We start from the raw sequence: 22,380 nt of genomic DNA, 5'->3' as shown, positions 1-22,380 counted from the left end.
AAGGGTTATCTCTATTAGTTACAAAACTTTCGGTTTGTTAGTAACGGGTATCACAGAAATACAACTTTATTATGTATTTTTCAATGGCGTTAGTAGCATATTTGATGTAACAATACGTGGCATTGACTACTCTTATTTTGGAAAATAAGATTGAGGAGAAAAAATATGATGCACTTTTCTATAAATGACTTTTTGTATGTTCGCAAATGACCTGAAGGTGATAGTCAAAATATTAAAATTACAAGAAGTCTGCCGCCGTATCCTCTCTCAAATATAAATACGAATATACAATTTTCTATTAAAATATGTGCAGTTAAAAACATTTAAAATAAAATTTTCTCGTAACTCAAAACTCTTATTTAGAGCCAAAGCAATCGATTACTTCCGCTATGTAATGGTCGATTTTCTCATTTAATGAAAGTTGCTTAGTTATATTTGCTTTAGAAGAAACAAAACAAAACACAAATAGATAGAAAAAGAAATACACATACACCTGTACTCAACTTTTCTAACAGTGAAATTCAAACCAGAGTGCATAAAAGGTAACTAGAGTAGAATTATTTAAACCATAATAATAAATACACGTTACATGGATCGATTTAAAGCGAGCCAATCGCAATAGTAAATTTCGTTCGCGCCATTTCACACGAACGCTGAAATTTCTTTTTTAAATTTACTTAATAATTCACATGGCGCCATCTGTGCGTGGACCTACATTTCACAGTTTGGAAGTTTTTTTATTAATTCAACGTTATAAATTGTCGGTAGTTAAGATAAAACAATTTATGTTGCATTTAAATGTAATTAATGAAATTTATTATGAAGTTTTGCTTAACAGAAAATTACTGGGGCCATTATTTTCATTTGCGCACATAATTCTATTGGATAAATGATGCGGAAAACAGTTTTTGTAACGTTATAGCAGAGGCAATATAGATATTCATATGACAAGTGTGTATTATGGCTCTTGGGGTATCATTCAATCATGAGTATATACAAATAAACGAATATGATAGATATGTATGCTATATTCAATTTCAAAAACATTATTACTAGCAAGCATTTTGCTCGCGGCTTCGCCCACTATGCCAAAGGAAAAAATAAATATCGCGAGATTTTCCGTGTACAGTTTTCGTTTACTGGGATTTTCGGGATAAAAAGTAAGAGACTCAAACTATTCCTATAAATAATTTCATCCACATCGGCTCAGTGGTTTGAGCGTGAAGAAGCAATTTTCGCATTTACAGTATCAGAAGTAATTTATTTTCCTCCTTAAGTAACAAAAAGTCGTCACACACATATCGTCGGTAAATTTACCAGGACAGATGATTGCAATTATAGTATAGATTAGAGTCGTAGGTGTGGATACTGACACCTCATGTAACATTGTTATTAATGACCGCTGCAGCAATAAACCGATACATTCAAATGGAATTACACACTAAGTAGATTTTCATTCAAAAATTGCTTACACCAGTCCGCCACGAACTTGATGACGTCAACAGTTGTCAAAAGAATTTCTTAATAAATTGTCACTCAAATTAACAAAATCACTGAACTCAAAGGGGCAAGACTCAGGGGCAGTGGGGTATTGGGGTAGAAACAACGGCACATTGTAATTGCTCCAATTTGCCGGTAGCACAAGCGCTCCGAAGATTGCTAATGACGTCACACCTCCTGCGTGTTGTATTGAGATTTTATACGACACGATATCGATACGACAATTAAAAAGCATATTTTTCGGTACTCGTCACATGGAAACACAGGAGTGACAGGATAATTTTTAGTATTAATATCTTTAAATGATGATTTTCATGGCAGTTATTTGCAATAGACAAATAATGAATTAATAATCAAATTGATACATCAATCTTCTTGCAAATTTGTATTTTCTTAAAAAATATACGCAATACACGACTGTTTCAGCAGCAGGTGCGTTTACATATCGTACAAAACCCTGTATTTGCAGGAAACCTACATTTGAACATATCGTTTTCCAATTACAGTAACGTCGCATCGTCAGTAACAAACGCCCCCTCAGTCTCGGAGACCACAATTAACGTTCGTTTCAAGTTTTCTTGTGAGTGGAAAATAATTGCGATTGAGTTGCGAATTCAGTGCTATCTGACGCTAGCGGGCCCTTAATTGGTGCTTAAATAGCGAATTCGTATCGCGAAAACATTTTAATAGCTCCGCGACTGCGCTGTCATTTGTAGGAACCAATTATATACATTGCGTCTCTATATCGATCTTATTAATGCCTATTGCCGAGCGTTGTATTTTAAAAATCTGTGAAAATGTTGTTAAATCCTTGTCATATTGAGCCTCATGACATGTTTTTGTAGTATTATTATTTCAATAAAGATTTTTATTTATGTTTCTTTATAATTTAATGTGTAATATTATTCCTACTAATATTTATATGCGAATGTAACACTGCCTGTTTCATCCTGGCGCCTAAACACTGATCTGATTTGGATGAAACGTTCTAGAGGTATAGTTTGAGACCCGAGGGAGAGAAAAAATAGTAGATTATTCCGGAAATCTCATGGGAATGGGAATTACTCGAACGAAGTCTCAGGCGCAATACTAGTATAGAATATTGGTGTATAATATCTATGTTTTGAAAGGTGAGAGACAGGGTTCTGTAATTTTGTATCTAACATAATGTTAGGACCAGAAGCTGTGTGGGAAAAATAGCTATGTCATCCAGCGCCATCAGTTTTCCCCCATTGGAATTAGTTTTGCTTTACCCACAAATGATAAAAATTTGTTAAGTAAGAAATCAATACAAAACAAGCTACCACCAATAAATATGTTTGAATTGTAACACTTTATTCGATATGTCATTTAAATAAAAATATTATCCTCCAGCTAGCAATTCGACCAACGTAATTGACCCAGTTTTGCCCAGTCGGCGATTCACATTGAATTCAGTGCGATCGGTCAAAACTGTCTCCCTAAATCTCTACAGTTAGACAAACTTTTTCATTCGACACCCACATGTATGAATATAGGACTATGGAATTTCTATATCAAATGTCATGCTAAGATTATGTACCTTGTTTGTTACTTGACAAGGGTTTTATACAGACAATCTAATCATAATTCATTGATAGCATCATAATTTGTGAATAAATATACATTCGTACCATTTCTCGTTTTAAACGAAAGAACTTAATGAATTTATTCCTATATTTCGTGAGGATAATTGAAAATTTTCTTTATTATACCAAGTTTTTGTAAATAAAATGAAAACTGAAAGTATGGCAGCGAGAGCTCGGGCATTTAATTAGCAAACGGCGTTATCCTCAGAGCGGAGAGATTTGATTGTTGCTTTTTTGAGAGATGAATAAGATATTCGATAATGTCATTTCGCTGTAAATCCCTCCTTGCCTTTGCTGAAGATGCCGCAAAGGCATTGGTGATATGATTTAAAACCAGAATGTTTATTGCTAAAACAACATTTATTTTAATTTCAATGTATCACGCCAATGAATTAACACATATTGAAATATGAATCTTAAGATCATCTAAAACTGTGATCAAACCTTAATATTGACGTATCATCAGTCGCAAGACAATCGAAACAGAAATAACAAAAAAATTACTCTAATTATTAATACAAAATAAAAATCATATTCATCGACAATATGAAACCCAAGACCGTCTATGCTTTATCAAATTTCAATAGGAACTCAAATAAAGCGTAATTCTCATTCCAAAATTATGCTGGTAGTAGGGCGAAGCGCCTCATTAGGGCGCCAAGATTCCGCGGGTAACCAAACCGGGGCGAACAATGGAAGATATAGTTTATTAACCTTTGATCTATGAAAATCTCTCGAAATTCTTGATAAGGCTGAAGACTCGTTGAAGCGTTATTTGAATATATATTGTTTCATATGATACGTAATCAATATTGTAATCTGTTACCTCTTTAGTCTATAAATATCACATCTATCAATTCGAAATTTGAGGGTAGGTATGCTCTTTCAAGCAGATAACATTGTAACGATTTGGCAAACGTGGATTTGGGGTCGCATAACACATAGCCTATCATATACATCTTGTTTATGTGTTACATGTGAGTCTAATCTACGTGAATAAGTTTAATGCTGACTAAAACTACTAAAGAATTAAAAAAGCTATTAATTTTTGTATTGGTAGAATTAAAATCTATATTTTTTTAGTTTTTATAAGCATTAAATGATCGATTTTTTTCTAGTGTCTGAATTTTCTAAACACGAAAATCTAATTAAATACACGTAAAATAAAACAAGTTTTAAAATCCACGGATAAGCATAAACTACTCTTATTATTATACTTACAATATCCATTAATAAATTTATGAAAAGTTAAATAAACGAAACTCGACACTATGTGCTATCCTAGTCGCGTTGATACGTTAGAGAGAGACAACAACGGGGACTTTAAATTACTCGGAATAGTGAGCACTTATTGTTAGTACAAAGTATTTTGTGTACGCTTAGTTTGAACTCCGTTTGTTATTCTTGGCGTAACGTTACTTCAGGCACTATATCTGGTTACATAATTTTACGGAATTGGGCAACATATGCTGCATTGTGGAATTTGTAAGTTAAAAATTTTGCGTGTATTTTTTTGATTTTATAAGTTTGTTTTTTGTATTTGGGAGAATTTAGTTATGATAGCTACAGTTATACAAATATAATATTATATAGATAGTTTGTATATGGTTTTATATAGTGAGTTATGACTATATTTGTTTTGAAATTAAAAAGCAATTTTAGATTAGTGGATAACGTACATTACGATACCGTATCAGTCATACAAATTTGTAAATGTGAAAATGTACTTCTAGTTATATATCCGTAAGATAAAAAGCAACGAAAGAAAAAGAGAAAGAACTTGTTTGTTTGTTTGTGTGAATGCACTAATGTCAAGGAATTACAGGTGCGAATTGAAAAATTATTTTGTATCGAATAGTTAACGTTTAGTATTATTTACGAAGGCTATATAGCATCTAGTAGTATATAGGTAAAACCGCGGGGCTACAGTTAGTAAATCGAAATCTGCAGAATACTGAATTTAATCATATTACATATTAAATTATTGTTTTTGATGCAAGTTACCCTCAGAAAAGCGAGTCCATTGAGTCTCCATTACGCACAATAAAACGAAACGAGACAAAAATAAATAAGCGCAACTCCCAAACGATACAATTGAAAGAAAAATAAAAAATCAGTTGGATTTTTTCACAGGCAAATGTTTTCAACAAATATATTTGCCGTTCAAACAAAAAAGTCGGCCGTATGGAGCTGTGATTTTTGCGAAATATTTTTTTGCTCGTGCTTCCAATTGCAGTCATTTTGTAGTCCAGTCGCATTATTGGTCCCGTTCTACGTTTGTAGCGGAATGTATAAGGTTAGTGATGCTTTCGTGAGAAGTATGTATACAAAGCCCCCACGTAAACATACCCAAAATACTATAAGACACTGTCAGTCACTACTGCCAACATCTGAAAAATACTCAACATACCAACTGCGGAGAAACAGGTGGAGGTAGTTCACAGGCATCAACTTTTGTATGACATCAAGACATGATATTATAGTCTCGCCGTGAATACGCTCGTTGTGATAGTAATAATATAATGTATTATAATCGCGTTTAAAATTCGTTAAAAACTTTTAAATTTTTAAATGTATTGCACTAGCGTAACATTAAACACAAGGAAACAACAAACGACTGAATATTGTTTTTTTTTATGTTCCGAATACATGTAAAACTCTCAATATCTTCTATATTTATGTGATTAACCTTATTATATTCATACACAAAAACACACAACGCAATAAGGAAGAATAAAAGTCGTTAATATTTCGCAATCGAATAAAATAACACACCATAACAATGGGAATCGAATCGGGTACCGTTCGTTTAACAATTAAAGCTCACTTGAACGTCGTCGATTGTTTTAATTAAACGAATTTCAAGTGTAATCGCATATAGTGCCACTTGCTAATGGGATTTTCGACGATCATTCTTTTTGTATCAGAATTACTGACCATTTATTATTGCATTATCCTTTATTATTTCATTGCTTATCTTAGTTATTATATATTTAAGGATAAAAGCGATATTGTTATTTGTTGTTTAGATTTATATCAGCTTATACGATATGGAAAGTAATGTATTATGTTATGTAAAAGACCGGGCAACTGAGCTGAAGGTTCGCCTCATGGAAGGAGATCATCATTGCCCATGAACAATTGCTGAGGCGGGGCCTCTGCAAATAAGCTATCCCCTTTTAATACATATGGAATGAAAAAAGTATTGACGACAGGAATAATGGACTGGGAAGGGTGAAGAAAGGGAAACGTATCTCCAGCTCTCCCACGCATCGCACACAATTGTCGTTAAGTATAATCATAGTCAATGAAATTAAATAAGAGTACATTATAAACATTATCTTTCATTTAGACAAAAATCAAAATGAAATCACTATTAAGCTATATTTGCGGCGAAGAGCGGAAAATAATAATATTATAGCAAAGTTCTTAACGAAGTTATGAGCGGAGTCGCAAGATAAACTAAACTGGACTCATTCCGATACAACTTTTAGTTTTTATTGAAAAACGAATATTTTAAAATCGTATTCGCGGGGTTTTTTTTTCAATTAGCGCCCCGTTAGCTGAACAAAAGTTTTGTTTGATTTGAGCGACTAATAAAAACTACCTCGTATAATTTTATACAATAATTTATACTTTTTTGGTATAAAAATGGAAAATTTACAGTACATTTTATGCAACGTAATTGCTTAGCAATTTCACAGAGTTTAACTACAAAGAGAATAGTACCGATACAATATATTTCGATATGTATTCATTGTATTTCCATATATACAAACTTTTATAGGAAGAACGTTATATCGTACTGCGTATTATAAAAATCCGCATAATGTATGGAATTTTATAACACTGGCATAACATTTTGTTCACGATTCCTACAAAAAGAAAAAATATACTTACGCAGTTCTAAAACTTTACCTATAACCTTTAAAATTGCCAACGCAGGCTCTACAGAAACACTTATAATAAAACGTGTCGAAATTTCGCAAAAAAACACCATAAATCGCGATAATGACCGAGTAATTTTTATCTCTTTAAGTATAAAATAGAAACTCGCGCCATTGTACCACGGAGATTCCCGAACGTCAAGTGTCAGTGAACGATAAAAAATAATGCAAATTCACTCCATCCCGGGATAATGTCCGATCGTTACATAGATAACAGATTTACAGGTGTGCCCGGGGCGGGCGGGAAAACGCGGGTGACGTCAATGGTTCTAATTGTTTATGGAATGCTTTACATAAGTTTTTTACTCGATTTTTAGTATGTGATAATACTGATGGATTTTGTTATATCTGGGTAAACAAATACGTATTAAAATATGACATTTATATAAATTAAAATCAATGAATTGTATTGGATAATTAATGAAAAGTAAAACCAGAAAATTGTTAGATATTAATCTTTAGTTAATTAACTCACACTAGATTAATTATGGCGATATCGATATAGAAAGATAGTATTCTTTTATTATATTTTAAATGAGCAACTAGGTACAGTTTCTTGCTGGCTTTTCTATGTATAAACTGCTTTCCGAACTGGTGGTAAATATTAAAACTATGTTATGTCGATTTCAAAAGCATAAGAAGACTTATTGAATAAATAATTGTTTGAGTTTAATATTATATTTAGTCTTTTGCTAACGCCATGAGTCCCAAAATAAGTAGAGCTTGCAGCGTAAATTAGGCTAATGGTAATATGATATTTTTTGAAAATCGCGCTTTCAGTAAGCGACCTAACAAACGCTCGTCAACAATTCGCCTAAGAGCTATAAACGACATCACCCTTACTTAGGAAAGTGATTCAGGTGGTCGTTTGGAATCCTTTTTTCATTTTAACCGTTCTGAGTGAGAATTTATATTGATATTGCCGGTTTAATGTTCGTGGAATTTACTAAATTTTTCCCCGTTTTCTTGGAGGAAAAATACCGGTGGATAATTTGGTTTCGCGGCTATAAAAATTTGTTGATCCGTTTTTTTGTCTCGACTAAGTCTTGGCGCTTGGTAACTAAATATTTTCATTATGAATGAGTGAAGTAATTCTATTTATAACTGGTGAATAAGAGTAATGATCAGAGTAATCCTTGGTCGCTGCTTTAAGTTTTGAGCTGATTTTTTTGTGAAAACAAAAACGCAGCAACTTGTAAATATCGTAATGATATAAGTATCGATCTATTTATTGCCCATAATTATGACTTAGTATTTTAAAATGAATGGAAAATATTTGTTACTTGTTAAACTAACACCTATACATATAAGTTTTGTATTAAAGTTAATAAAACATTATACGTTAACGACATCTTTGCCTTTCAAAAGTTTTAACGAAACAATAAAACCTTTGTATATTATATCCCTATATTATATAGGAAAGATGTAATCTCGCTGCTTGAATACCCTTTGAAACTCATTACCCAGTATCTTATGCCGACATCGTGTCTCTCAATAGGCCTCATTTACAAACAACTTTACCAATTTCCTGTAATAATAACATCTTTATATTTATGATTAATAGCTTCGTTTTATATATATTCAATGAATGAGGGTGGACATTATCATGTACTTTGAGTGTTTTTAGAAGTTCCAACGTTGGAATAGTGAATTTTGTTCAAATCGATTAATAATTAGTGATTCTTGATTTAGTTGTTAACATGGTATTAAGATGTTACGTATGTTTCACTCAGTGTGGCAGCATGATTAGTTATTGAAAAGAGCATGCAAACTTAAAATGGATTACAGTATCTAGTAGGAATGAATGATACGCCCTATAAACTAAGGAACTGCTTTTCAATGCGATTGTATTAAATTCGCTTCTATAATTAATGAAGAAATTGCAATACATAAAGTGCAATATCTCGAAATTTTTCTTTGGAAATCACAAAATTGCCAAGGAAACTTTCACCCCGGCTAACTTGCTGGAAATTGCAAAAAAATCCCTCGTTAGTGCACCCTTGGGACACTCAGACAAATTCTACATTCAGACCACTATAAGGTGAGTTTTGGAAATTCGTAAAATGGCGAAGCTAAGCGTAATAAAGCCCTTTATGTATACACTAACTGATGCTATATTGAAAAACATATTTCAGTACGGACAATTATTCATATTTACCAAATTTCTTATGGTTAAGAAACATAAAAATATAAATGATATTTGTACCCCTAGGATTAAACAATATTGAATTCCTTAACGCCACGAAACGCGTTACTAACAGTTAAATGTAACCGAATTACATTCCCCTTTGCAGCATTTAAGTGCGTTTTTAGAATTTAATAACAGATTAATGAGAAGTTATGATGCTAGCACGAATTCCGGCGTTCCTTCCGCGCGAACTCATTGTATCGTGTTAACTAAAATTAGACGCGCCCATTTATTATTTTTTATATAAACCTATTATTGATTTGTTTGTCCTTTTAAAAGTATCGAATAAGTAGGTATAGATTATTCATAATCCTGTTTTATTTAGTAAGTAAGAAATATCATAAATACATCATTCATGTCAAAATTTCCATCGTCAATATCAATAGAAATAATTACAAAACGCTTTATAATGTATCGATAAGTTGTTCACTCTCTCACTCATTTTACATCCCTCCCGTACTAAAATAACCATTATAAAGAGATCATATAACGAATAAATTGGGTTTGACCTACGTTTAAAGTAAATGTCTAAAATTACCCACCTTCTAACCCAAAACCTCAGAGAACTAGAGTCTTTGGCATAATAATAATAAACGCCAAACTTCTATTCACGTTTAACTAATGTGACTAATAAAATAGAGCATTAAAGCTAATATAATACGCGAAAATCGCATCAAACAGGATAGTTAACGCTTCAACATTCAAACTGGCTTAAACCATGAACGGTAACTTGTCTAACTCGATAGTAACTAAACAATCGGTGACGTCGGTCGTCGAGTTCCCTAATGTTGCTGGTAATAATACTTAAGGACCACAGTACTGATATATTGCACGTTTTTGCTGTGACAAGTGGATGCTATTAAAAATGCCAAATAAATGTCTGTCGCATGCAAAGGATAAGTTATTCCTGTAGACATAGTCTTAAAGTCACGTATAGCTCATTATAGAAGAAAGAAAAAATATTCATACAGAGTGATATAAAAATACATAGAGAAAAACAAAATAAATAAATGCAATAATAAGTACCGCCACTAGGATCTAGTTCAGCTTGTGCCTGGAATGAACCCGGAGCTGGTATTGTTGGTTGGTATATATTAGTATAACTTTTTATACATGAAGCTTTCTGTATACTGTGTTATTTGTCACTTTGATACTCGTAAAATTTACAATTTTAAGAACATATTGGTAATTTTTTATAAAGAAACACTAAGATTTTATACATACGTTTGATCATGATTAAAAATATCTAGGTACAACTTGGTAAGTCGTCGCAAATCTAAATCGGCCAACTGAAATGAAACGGCTCCAGCAAAATTACTTCTCAAAGCATAGTTTATAGTTTTGAGCACAAGTTCTGTACGAAATTGATTATGACGATATTGAATAGTATCTTCGAGTCGGCAATCATTCAGATTATCGCCGTCCTATGGAATATTCCATTAATTTAATTAATTTCAACATTGTGAGAACTCTGGAGCTATAGAATTGACGTAAATTGAGGATAGAGTTTAGATTATAAACTAAGTGAATTATGATAACGGCTGCCCGCGAATCTGAGTTATATAAATGTGAGGATGGGAATTGTTGGCCTCATGTGTATGAAACTTATAAGCTTCATAAAGTAAAATAGTAACATTCTTTAAAAGTGCGCAAAGGATTTTGATGCGGGGTTTTTAATAGATAGTGGTTCAAGAGAAATGTTTTGCACATAATGAAAAAGGTTATTTCATAGTGTAAAAAATCATGTTATAAAATTGGATAACTATTTATTGGTGAATAAAAACGCTACAAACTTTATATATATGAAAATTAGGTTATGCTGACGTAAGTACTGTAGACTACCCTTGTTATTCGATTTTCCGCTTCTACATAAGACAACTGTTTTCGAATAAAACAACTTTTCAATAAATAAAACAATACACGAATTGCTTATGCATATAACAATAAATGAGAGGCTGTGAATAATAATCAATTGAGTCTCGCCTTAAGACCACAAATGTAAAAATTATTCATAGTCACTATCAACACACATTGATTTCTGTTAAATACCGTCAACAAAAAAGTAAATGTTCATATAAACTCATCCAAACAATTGGCCAAAGAATTATTTGGTGTCACACTGTGACAACGGGTTTCACAGGCTCCACAGAAGCGAACCGAATCCAGTATTGTGTAAAGGGAAAAATTGAGGAACCCAACTGAGGCTTTCTGTGTTAGTTGGTTTATTTACACGTCATTCTCGTGACGTGACGTGACGTGTCGTGTACAGGTGTGTGCAGAAATTGATTTTTTGTTTCTTTTTTTTACGTCCACCCTGATACGGGGTCAGAAAGTATCTGAATAATAATTAATGTAATATAAAAATTGTTTGTATATAAAAATCCAGTACGACTGATAACATACATTCAGATTAATAAGATTGAAGGTAGGGTTTGTCATAAGAAATTCTAAATATATATAACTCAAAAATGACTGAGTCACACAGTGATCTCTCAACGCCCATCTAAAACCACTGGACGGATCGGGCTGAAATTTGGCATGCAAATAGATGTAGCGACGTAGGCATTAAGGTAAAGATAAGGATTTCGATAAATTCTACCCCCAAGGGGATAAAAAAGGGGATGAAATGAAAATTCATTTAGACCACGCGGGCGAAGCTGCGGACAACAGCTGTTGAGCTAGTTAGTTTTAAAGCTATATAAAAGTATAACACAATAATAAAAACTTGATACATTAAAATTTTATTACATAGCAATAGTGCTTACGTTCGTGGTCGGGCCGATCGTATGTAGATCTGAGCATGCCTGTAACAAAAGAAAACAGCTTTTGATATCTAATCGATTATATAATATTATTATGACTTAATATATTATTATGTATTTCTACTAATATTGTTAATGCGAAAGCTTTTAAGTAAGTATGAATATATGGACATTTGTTACTCTTTCACGCGGAAACAGCTTAACGTATCAGTATGAAATTTGGTACAGAGATAAATGATAGTCTGGATTAGCTCATAGGCTACTTTTTACTCGGATGCCCTGCGAGTGACATCACCGGTTCAAGCTAGTTTTGAATGTGTCTGAATCATCGCCTTACAATTCTATGTAATTGGATAATATCTCCATATCAATAAGCCTATAATGCAGTAACATATTCATTAAAAACACACTGCACATCCTAACACTATACCTAGTTCATGCCACCCAAATATAGGGCATTGATTTTTAACTCGTTCGTTAATTACGTCACAACTCATTCCATTCGAAACCAATTAGTTTGCTTAGCGGGGTGTATCAAATATTGCGTTGTCATGGCAACCGGTATGGACACGTGCTAATTGCCGAACATTGGAGCCAGCCCGTCGGTCTCGCATTTTGTAACGTTTAGCACCTCAGGGTACTGTCGGCACCAACACATTCTAGACTTGCTGCAATTAATGCACCTCGAAATTGGCTAGCAGAGCGTTCACACGGACATCTTGATTTTTCAATTAATTTATTTCATTGTTACGTCTCTAACGTTGATGCTTTATAATAATTGTAACTAAATATGCAGATCTTTTTCAACACTAATTAATTAGCAGTGAGTTACCTGGGAGTAACTTAATTATATATTTTACAATTCAATTAAATGCCATACAACCCGTTATCGAAAACAATTACGAAGAAATATATATCCTGTTAAACTATGCATTAAAATCCAAAATAATATAATAGATAACAAGAAATAAACAAAAATGATTATAAAAACAAAACGATATTGAACGCGACTGTACTTACTCAGTGTACCAGCCAATTGATCGTAATATTTTGTACAAACCATCTGAATGAATGAAACGCAACGTTTGACTTAAAAATATAACATAATTCCGTGCCGTGAGAACATTTCAAAGTATTTATTTTCAATTAATTTGCTTCATTCAAACTCAATTGATTCAAATTAGATTTTACTAGCTGCGCCCCGCGGTCTCACCCGCGTAAGTCCGTATCCCGTAGGAATATCGGGATAAAAAGTTGCCTATATATTATTCCAGTTGTCCAGCTATCTACGTACCAAATTTCATTGCAATTGGTTCAGTAGTTTTTGCGTGAAAGAGTAACAAACACACACATACTTTTTATAATATTAGTAGGATAGGATAGGATCGGATAGTAGGATAGGATAGGATGGGATTTATAAAAATATGTTTGTAACATGTTCTGTAGTCCCAAAGAAGTTGGATTGTTGGAGAATTTTCAATGTGAAAGGATCTAGAGAGCCTTTTACCTTTATCTTTAATCTTTTCCAATCTTACAGTCCCGTCGATATCTCAGATCCTTTTTTTAGGTAGGCAACACATTTACGACCTACCATTGTGTTAAATTACTAACGTAAGTAGTAGTGATAAAAAACACTGTTTAAGATTTTTTTTAAAATACTACTAAAAATGTTTTAAGATGATCACAATATTGATAAAAGACGGATAATAAATGTGGTTTATTGACTTTTACGTACCAATTCTTATCCATTATATATATATTTTGGATTTCAACCAATAAAAAATTAACCGGAAAGTTTAAATAAAATCTGTTTTAAATTAGATCTTCAATAATTAATATATTATTATAAATATTTTTAATAACTATTTTGTGGGTAATATTATTAAATAACAGTAGCCTAAGTTACAATATAAGTAGAATTTTTATTTGAATTTGGTCAGAAATTATTAATAATTATAGATTGCACTTAGAATTTTCAACAGATAGAAGAACTTATTTAATTTTAAACAATTGTTTATTTTGATACAATTGTTACCTATAATTACAAGCTAAGCGTTTCTCTGAAGTGAAACCACAACATCCAAATAACCCTATGTTTATAATCGCTCCAATAATTCATATATGTGTAATTCCTATGTACGCGGCATCAAACGGTATGAAACATTTTTTGTTATTATTTGCAAAGTAAACATGCGTCTATAAGGAAGCCCTGGGGCTGCTCCCGGATTGTTAGGCTGTATTTATTCAGAATCGGATAAACTTCCAATAAAAACATCTGAAACCAAGTTTCAGTACTATTTTTACTATAAACACACCGTATTTTGTTTGGAGACTTTTTCGTGTAATCTCAAATTGGATTTGCGTGGAATAATAGAGGCCAAACTGGTAAAAAATCTTCATAATATTTATTTCTTTTAGACATAAGATATCGTGTTATTATATAAAGATGTATGTATACGAATAGATGCGAAATCAATTACCTTAAAAATACCGGCCCATTACGTTTTGTATACAAATATGTCTGTTAAAGATATTTAAAATAAATATTATGTTGATGTACATTAAACTATTTCCAAATTTAAATAATTGTCATCTGAAATGAATACTGAATTTTGATGTCAATTTATCTACATATAATTCAATATCAAGTAACCTTATCCAATACGTAACACATCAGAGGTCACTTCCATTATTAAAGACGGCAAATAAAATTTATTTATCTGTATAATATTGTCATTTAAGTAATTGAATGCAAATGTAGAATGGCCGATGTGTACGGTCGTGTCAGGTTTTATTTCACAAAGCGATACAAATGGTGATATAAATGGGTCAGGCGCGGACAATGAGAGACCTCTGTGGAGGTCTGTCGCGTATTCCACTTTAATTTATAGCCGTTGAATCGGTGATATATTCTTAATGTATGAAGGCGTTTGATTGTTACATGTCTTGAATTTGATACTGATTTTGTGTTTTTATGTGCAGTATTAAAAGGGAAAGGACAATTCTGTAATGTTCGAAATACAGTTTTGATAATTTGCATTTTGAAAACTTATAGTATATGATAAAGTATAATATAGGTCTTATATTATACTTAAGTATTTTTAAAAAGCTACACTCATTGCTATGAATACGAATTTTATTCTCTATAAATTTGTCATAACTTTAATTGTATTTTTAATGTGATCATTCAAGAGTACAACAGCCCAGCTATCATCAATCTAAACTCCACCCACCATCAATTACACACGTGACAAGTTATAGAGTAAAATACAAACGAACATACGAACAAAGTCGAGCAAGCCCAACGCCGGCGAGCGTCCGGCAATAAATAACAACTGCGGCGACAAAACGTGTCGTGAGTCAAAGTCGTGAACGGGCGCACGTGTCGTGCCACGTCACGATATCGACTTAGCTGAATGGATACGTGATTGAGGAAAAAAATCGGTCAAGCGCGAGTCGGGCTGGCGACACTGAGGGTTCCGAGCTAAAGAGTAACTGCATAAAAATTGTCACCCATCCGATCTCTGACCGAGCAAACCGTAGCTTAACCTCGATTTCACACAATCTGGTGACTGATGAACAGTCGGACAGACAGACGGTCAGCGAAGTCTTAGTAATGGGATAATAATCTGAAAGCCTAATAGCATACAAATTGTATGAGATGATTCTTAAAATAAAATAAAGTAGCAAAACCTCGAGTCAGCCGAGTCTATAGTAACCACAAAATCGCTTACGTGCGTGGGCTATCTGCCCACCTTATTTTCAATTATTCCAACCTCTTTGGATTAAATAACAAATACTTTTTGTATTAAATTTGCTTCCATTATTTTTATTTCTCGTCTTGCGTTTGTTACTTCAGGTATATCTTAACTTGAATCAAATCTTCTAATACCATTTAGGGAGAGGCCAACGTCTTTACCATAATTATATTACTTCTAGGTATAGGAAAGCAAGTACTTACAACACACATTCGTACACTTATTTGATTGAATTAAACAACAAAATAAAAAATACATATCTTAGCAAAACATTGTTGACATCGCCATAAAGAAACCATGAGAGACTCGCATCAAATTTCAATCTTACGACCGAAATAATAAAATTCAATATCCAAATCACTGCCATCAATACCCAAGGACACAACTGTACCTGCGATATTGATTGCGCAAGTAATGAAATTACTATTGCACGCCTGTATACGGTAACAAGTCCTTGGACCTTGTACGCATCCTTGTAAGGTCCAGACCACCCATCGTACGGTTATGTCATGTTTTTTTCACTGGGTCGACGACTTTTAGCGGTGGTTTGAGTGCTATATGTTATTTTGTTTTATTTATATATGAATTATTTCTATAAGCTATGGATTTCTACGAATTTGAGAGCTTTCTCCGAATCGCTAACTATGCAGTGGAACTAAGTTCCTTGCCCATACTTCTCTGAAGAAACTGCTTTTGATAACCGTGGTAAATGTTAAAACTATGTTATGACGATCCATAATATTTTTATAAGAAGTCCAATTTAATAAATAAATGTTTGAGAGTGATGTTAAAATGAGGAGGTCGAAAGTTCTTTTATCAATATACAATCTTAATTAGTACCTACTAAACTTTAATTTAACCATATCATAAACGTAAGTGTTAAATTACCTGAATTATAAAATATTTGATATTAACGAACGCAGTTTACGTATAAAAAATCTCATCAGATTAAAACAAGTATTTTATTAACAACCACACACAGATGCATCGCAGCAAATCAATTCAACTTAACAATCAATACGAAATTTCAATTTTATCATCAAACCAATTAGAAGATTCGACTCCCATCTCATATTGCAATAAAGTTTTTAATTAATTCTTTAACCATTACTATAATGCACAACTCAATAATATTAATCACTGGCATACAGTATCCATTACGTTTACAAATGACTCATGCCCACGAGTCTTATGCAAGACTTTTTTTTTAATTGGACGTGCTGTCGGCGTTTCGGAGCTGTGCTTTGTAAACGCCGTTATATTAAAGAGAAATTTATTTCTGTTATGATATGCGTTCTATATTGAATTCCGTTTTTAAAATGCAAACACGGAATGTCTTTTTGTTGTTGTTTATATATGACTTGTGAGGAATGTCACATTTATTATAAATGATGAAATAAAGGAATGGAAACATCTAAGTTTAATTCGACTATGGAGGAAGTTATTCAGTTACAAAATTACCTAAATAGAACAATGAAGTGTAGTGTCTATTTACGATTAGCAGCATTTTTTATATTTTTCTGGTAATGAGGATAAAATGAAATAATCAACATCCCTAAAAATTAAGCAACAAAATCATAAATATCAGTGTAGTACACGATATAAGGTATATCACAATATATTTATAAGTTTCACAAATGGGCAACAAACTATCAAATATAATGCTCTATACTCCAATAGAACGATACTACAATTTCGTATTAATTCTACATTCATAAGGCATCCAGGATTAAAGTGAAAAAAGTTTCGTCACAAAAATTGCATCACAAAATTATCCGCAAAATAAATCTTGAGTGGCGCAATTAACTTCGCATCGTATAATGAAGGGTTTTCGATAGCTATACATGGCTCTGGCCATATCCAGCAGGTTGCCACATGTTTGGATATTGTGATTAAAAAGCTGTTTGTTCTGAGACAAAAAGGATTTTTTATTATGCAACACCGTGTAATGCGATTCAAGGGACACCTGCGATGTTATACTTGTTTTTTCGGGAATATTGGCATATTTTTACTTCCCTTCTGTTAGTGTTTGTAAGAAATTGAGCGCTAAATTACATATATGTATAAATAATATTCGTATAAGACAAGATAAATTCCACCACGAAGAAACGTGGTACAATTGATCAGACTGGAGGCAGGTTGGATTAATTATATTGTTATATTTTTTTGATTTTTGTAAGTGTTATAAATTCAAAATCTTGTTTCATTTTGTTCAAAAAAGGCAACAAACAGAAGCTTTCAGTTGCTAATTCATAATTGCCTATTTGTAATTGTTTTCAATAAATCGTTATGTATATTTGCGTAATATTCCTGCATGTCATCAAAAAACGTAGATTAACCCTAAAACGCCGATGCATGTAAAAGCAATCAGCCTGGCCGTTTCGTCCATCGCCTCGCTAGATCACCGTGATACCACGCGTCAATCCCAATGATATACGACTCTGTCGGCACGTACACTTTTTGCAACACTATAAACTTGCCTGCAAATAAAAGAGGTTTACGCAAAAGGATATTGCCTCAAAAGATTACGATCTCATTGGTCCCTCCGTAGTTTTCGTTTAGGTAGGTTTCATGCACGATTTTAAGCGCGACTCCACGTGACTTTTTAAAATTTCATCATTTAATAAGCAATAGTTTATCATGGGGGCGTAGCATACCCTTAAAATTAAGTAGAACTTTTACATTTTAATTTGTCCTAACATGGGTTATGTTTGTATGTTAACTAGAACATAAATCTATTTCAAACAAAACATTAACTCATAGAGATGTCAACGATAAAACAATTCAAAAGCAACGAACAAAATTAAAGCGAGTATTAAAATATTCACACTATAAATAGCTGGTACTGTTGTAGATTTAACAGATACGAGGTACAATTGTAGCGAGGTATACAGAGGCAGAATGGCACTCACAATCCGTATAAGGCCCGAACTTGCTTCCATACGGGGCTAGAATGGCCGTGCTTACCAAATAAGAGTGCGCTCCGGACAGCCTGCAGCGAACGGGTTGGTTTCGAAATGCGAAAGTCGATGTTTGTTTTTATTAAAGTTTATAGTAAAAATACGATTATGGTAAATTTATTTGTGTCGTCAGCGAGTCTGAAGTGCTTACTATTTTGCGGAATAAAATAAATTGCTGGCATGTGACTTCGCGCTGGATTCCGAATATAAAAACGCGATTTTATTTTATACGCAATGTCGAGAACCTATAATATTTAGAAATATACGCAATTCCAAGTACGAAATAAAATATAAGCTTTGCTTATTAGTTTCGTTAGAAAAGTCACACTACGTTAAACATATTTTTATATGATTAATCGTAGGCATTATACTTTACTGACCGCCTCCTTGGTACAGTGGTTAACGCGTGTGCGTGACGCACAAAAAATGTTTCTGTCCGGCAGGACACAGAAGGCTACCTTGTCCAAAAAGAAAAGCGATCAGTGAAACTGTATCATCTGCCCCATACCCCACTAGGGGAGACGGGACTTCACATTAACCTTGACTAAGATAAACAGTAATTAAGGCAAGCCAAGATCTATCACTACTATGGCAGTTCTGCTTTAAAAGCAAATGTTAGATCCTTACAATATTTCAAAGCTGGTCAAACTAATTACAAAAAAAACATAAACATAAACTTTGTAAGGATGTGTGTGTGTGTGTGTATTTGTTGCTCTTTCACGCAAAAACTACTGAACCGATTGCAATGAAATTTGGTACATAGACAGCTGGACAACTGGAATAACATATAGACAACTTTTTAACCCGATATTCCTTCGGGATACCGACTTGCGCGGGTGAAACCGCGGGGCACAGCTAGTTCACTATAAAATACGTTTGAACTTAGGCAGTAACGTTCACGTAACGCCTGTACACATTCACGGATTACGGAATAAGTTAAGCATTTTTTCAGGCGTGCCTCGGAGCCCGCTAGTCATTTATCACCGTCAGTGTGCCCCCAGCTTTGCTTAGGCCCTGATAACAGCTAAGTGAAACGAAAATACGTTTTATAAATTACACTTTTGGTATTTAACGGTATTTGTTTAGGCGCATGAGGTGTGGTGTTTTGGTGTGCTTTTGTTTTAATTTGGTTTTTAACATTTTCAAATCAATCAAAATTTTTGTTTTAATATCATCCAATTCTATAAATATTTGTACGCAATAGGACAGGTACAAAGTTCACAGTAGGTACATATAGCTTATTCTATACTAGAACATAAAGTCAAAGGAAACATGAGACAGAGAAAGAGACATATATTTATAACAATAGTAAGGATTTAATTTGTATCGTGGATTGCAGTTTAATAAATTATAGAATGTATTTAACAAATCTTCCGTTTTTCACTTGATCATTAGTTTTAAACATGTCTATTTATTTAATATTTTCACATACAGCAACAATACTGAAAGAACATAGAAAAAAGAAAAACAAATATACTTTCCAAAGAAGAAATATATAAAAAGCTACAATCATACCTAAGCTCACATAATGTGCTTATATATGGTTATAAATCAATTCATCTATATCTTACTATAAATCCCCGACAAACCAAAAAACAACAGATAAAAAATCAATACTATTTCAGCAAATAAAATAGGTACAGCGGGCACAAAATATTTTCAAGGCATTGATATTTGAAGCAACATTGCGCAATGACTCACAAGTCTGCGTCTGATCGCTTATCGGGTCCCCGGTGTCTTTCAGGCGTATTCCAACTGGAATCAATCGTGAAGCTAGTGATGGGACGATATCGATACAATGATAATAAACATCACTTAAATTGTGAGTCAAAAGAACTGCACTGTTTCATGCATAAAGAGTTATGAATCAACTAGCTGCGCCCCGCGGTTTCACCCGCGTAAGTCCGTATCCCGTAGGAATATCGGCATAAAAAGTTGCCTTTATGTTAATTTAGTTATCCAGCTATTTATGTACCAAATTTCATTGCAATCGGTTCAGTAGTGTTTGCGTGAAAGAGCAACAAATACACACACACATCCTTACAAAGTTTCGCTTTTATAATATTAGTAGAATATTAGTAGAATTACGTTACGTGAAATTTAGTTTTGGAGTAATTTTCACTAAACAATTAAATAGTATTCGATCGAATGCTGATATGAGGAATGTTATTAAATTGTCTAACGTCATTTTAACCTTCTGCAGAAAAATTGTCAACAATTTTTTCTGAAACATAAAAATTTATAGTATTCGTTTATGATACGGGTGTTCTTTTTATGTCTTTAATTCTTTCATTCATTCGTTCATTAGTTAATATCATACTGGTATGTTTATCTTTCCACAATTTATTAATATTCTGTTTGCATTGTTTTATCATCCTGATTACGTAATAATAGCAGAACGTTCATTATAAAATACATGTGACAGGAATTTAAAACATCGTAATTGTTTCCTAACTTCAAAGCTTTATATTCTTGGTAAAATATATACATTAAATTGTATTCTTTTGCAGAATAGAAATGTTCTTAAAATTGTATAACCAATTTCAAATTCTCAATGGCTTCGAAATATAATTACGATTGGAGCGAACTTCACGCGGAAAATCGTAATAAATCATCGATAATCGAGCTGCGTGTGACAACCCTATTTGCGATTACGCTAGTGCGGGGTGCGATGGAATACACTGACGATTGCATTACCATCTCAAACGTGACGCCGGGGCGCAAGACTTGTGAATTTTTAATTCAAAGCCTAAATACGTCTGCTTTTCAACCTCATTATTTCCACGCATATTGACGATAATTTCAGTCCAGTAAAGGGCGTTTGATGTTGGATTATTTGGTCTGACTGTTGTGTATAAATTCGAGAACTTTCTACTGTTTGGAAAGCCTTGTTTAACATTTTTTATTCAGATTATAATTATTTTTTAAAGGTATTGGTACAATCAACATTTAACTCTGTTTTCTATTCATTTAGATGAAATAAAGGAAAGTTTTAATATTTACCCATTATATAAATAAACAGAACATTCTAAATCTGGCTTTTTTTAATAAGTCCGACCAAAGTTGGAGTGTGCCATCATTTTGGGCACATCTAACGATGTTATAGACAGAACGACAATTCCTTTTGATCAATCCCGCAATCGTCTCAGAGTACGGCTTATCCGATTTAATTCCGTCGAAATATTGTAATTACACGCTCAAAGTATAAGAAAGTCACGGCAAAATAGACTTACGACGTCAGACATAGGAGCGGGTTTCGTTCAAATAAGATTAAGTATGTATGATCAGATGGTGACTGTTCAGGCCTCTTTGGACTCATATTTTAATATTGCGAAGGGCGTTTTGCTAGATTAAATCCGAATTGAAGAATTCGGCTGTGGAGTGACTGATGATTAGACGTGCGGTTGATAGCTGGGTATTGGAAATATATTTTATTTTACACGTAAATCGGTTATTGAGATGTTTTTTGCATCTGGTTATGTTGGATTCGTTTCTTTATGTAATATAGTCTTATTTTAGACCACTCTTGTACTGATTACAAAATGACTAGACAGGTTTAAAGGCATTTATTTCTTTAACTTTTCGGAAATTTCATCGGAAGAAAATGTATCTAATGCCTACATTAGATACATTTTTCTTAACTATGTACTTATATCCT

At 33.0% G+C, this 22,380-nt stretch overlaps 1 protein-coding gene across 7 annotated transcripts in view; it reads right to left on the bottom strand.

Moving 5' to 3' along the window:
* The window catches only part of LOC119833510 (teneurin-m), a 395,760-nt gene that overhangs the window by 45,991 nt on the left and 327,389 nt on the right, over positions 1-22,380 (bottom strand). For all 7 annotated transcript variants that reach the window (XM_038357536.1, XM_038357535.1, XM_038357532.1 and 4 more), the window contains one exon: positions 12,008-12,046. In XM_038357536.1, coding sequence (XP_038213464.1) covers positions 12,008-12,044 — 37 coding nt within the window. In that variant the 5' untranslated portion in view covers positions 12,045-12,046. The remainder of the gene's footprint in view (positions 1-12,007; positions 12,047-22,380) is intronic.

The sequence above is a fragment of the Zerene cesonia genome, chromosome 17, assembly GCF_012273895.1.
Source record: "Zerene cesonia ecotype Mississippi chromosome 17, Zerene_cesonia_1.1, whole genome shotgun sequence".
Taxonomy (NCBI): domain Eukaryota; kingdom Metazoa; phylum Arthropoda; class Insecta; order Lepidoptera; family Pieridae; genus Zerene; species Zerene cesonia.
The sequence above is the reverse complement of the archived record's forward strand: the minus strand, read 5'-3'. Positions and strand labels throughout refer to the sequence as shown.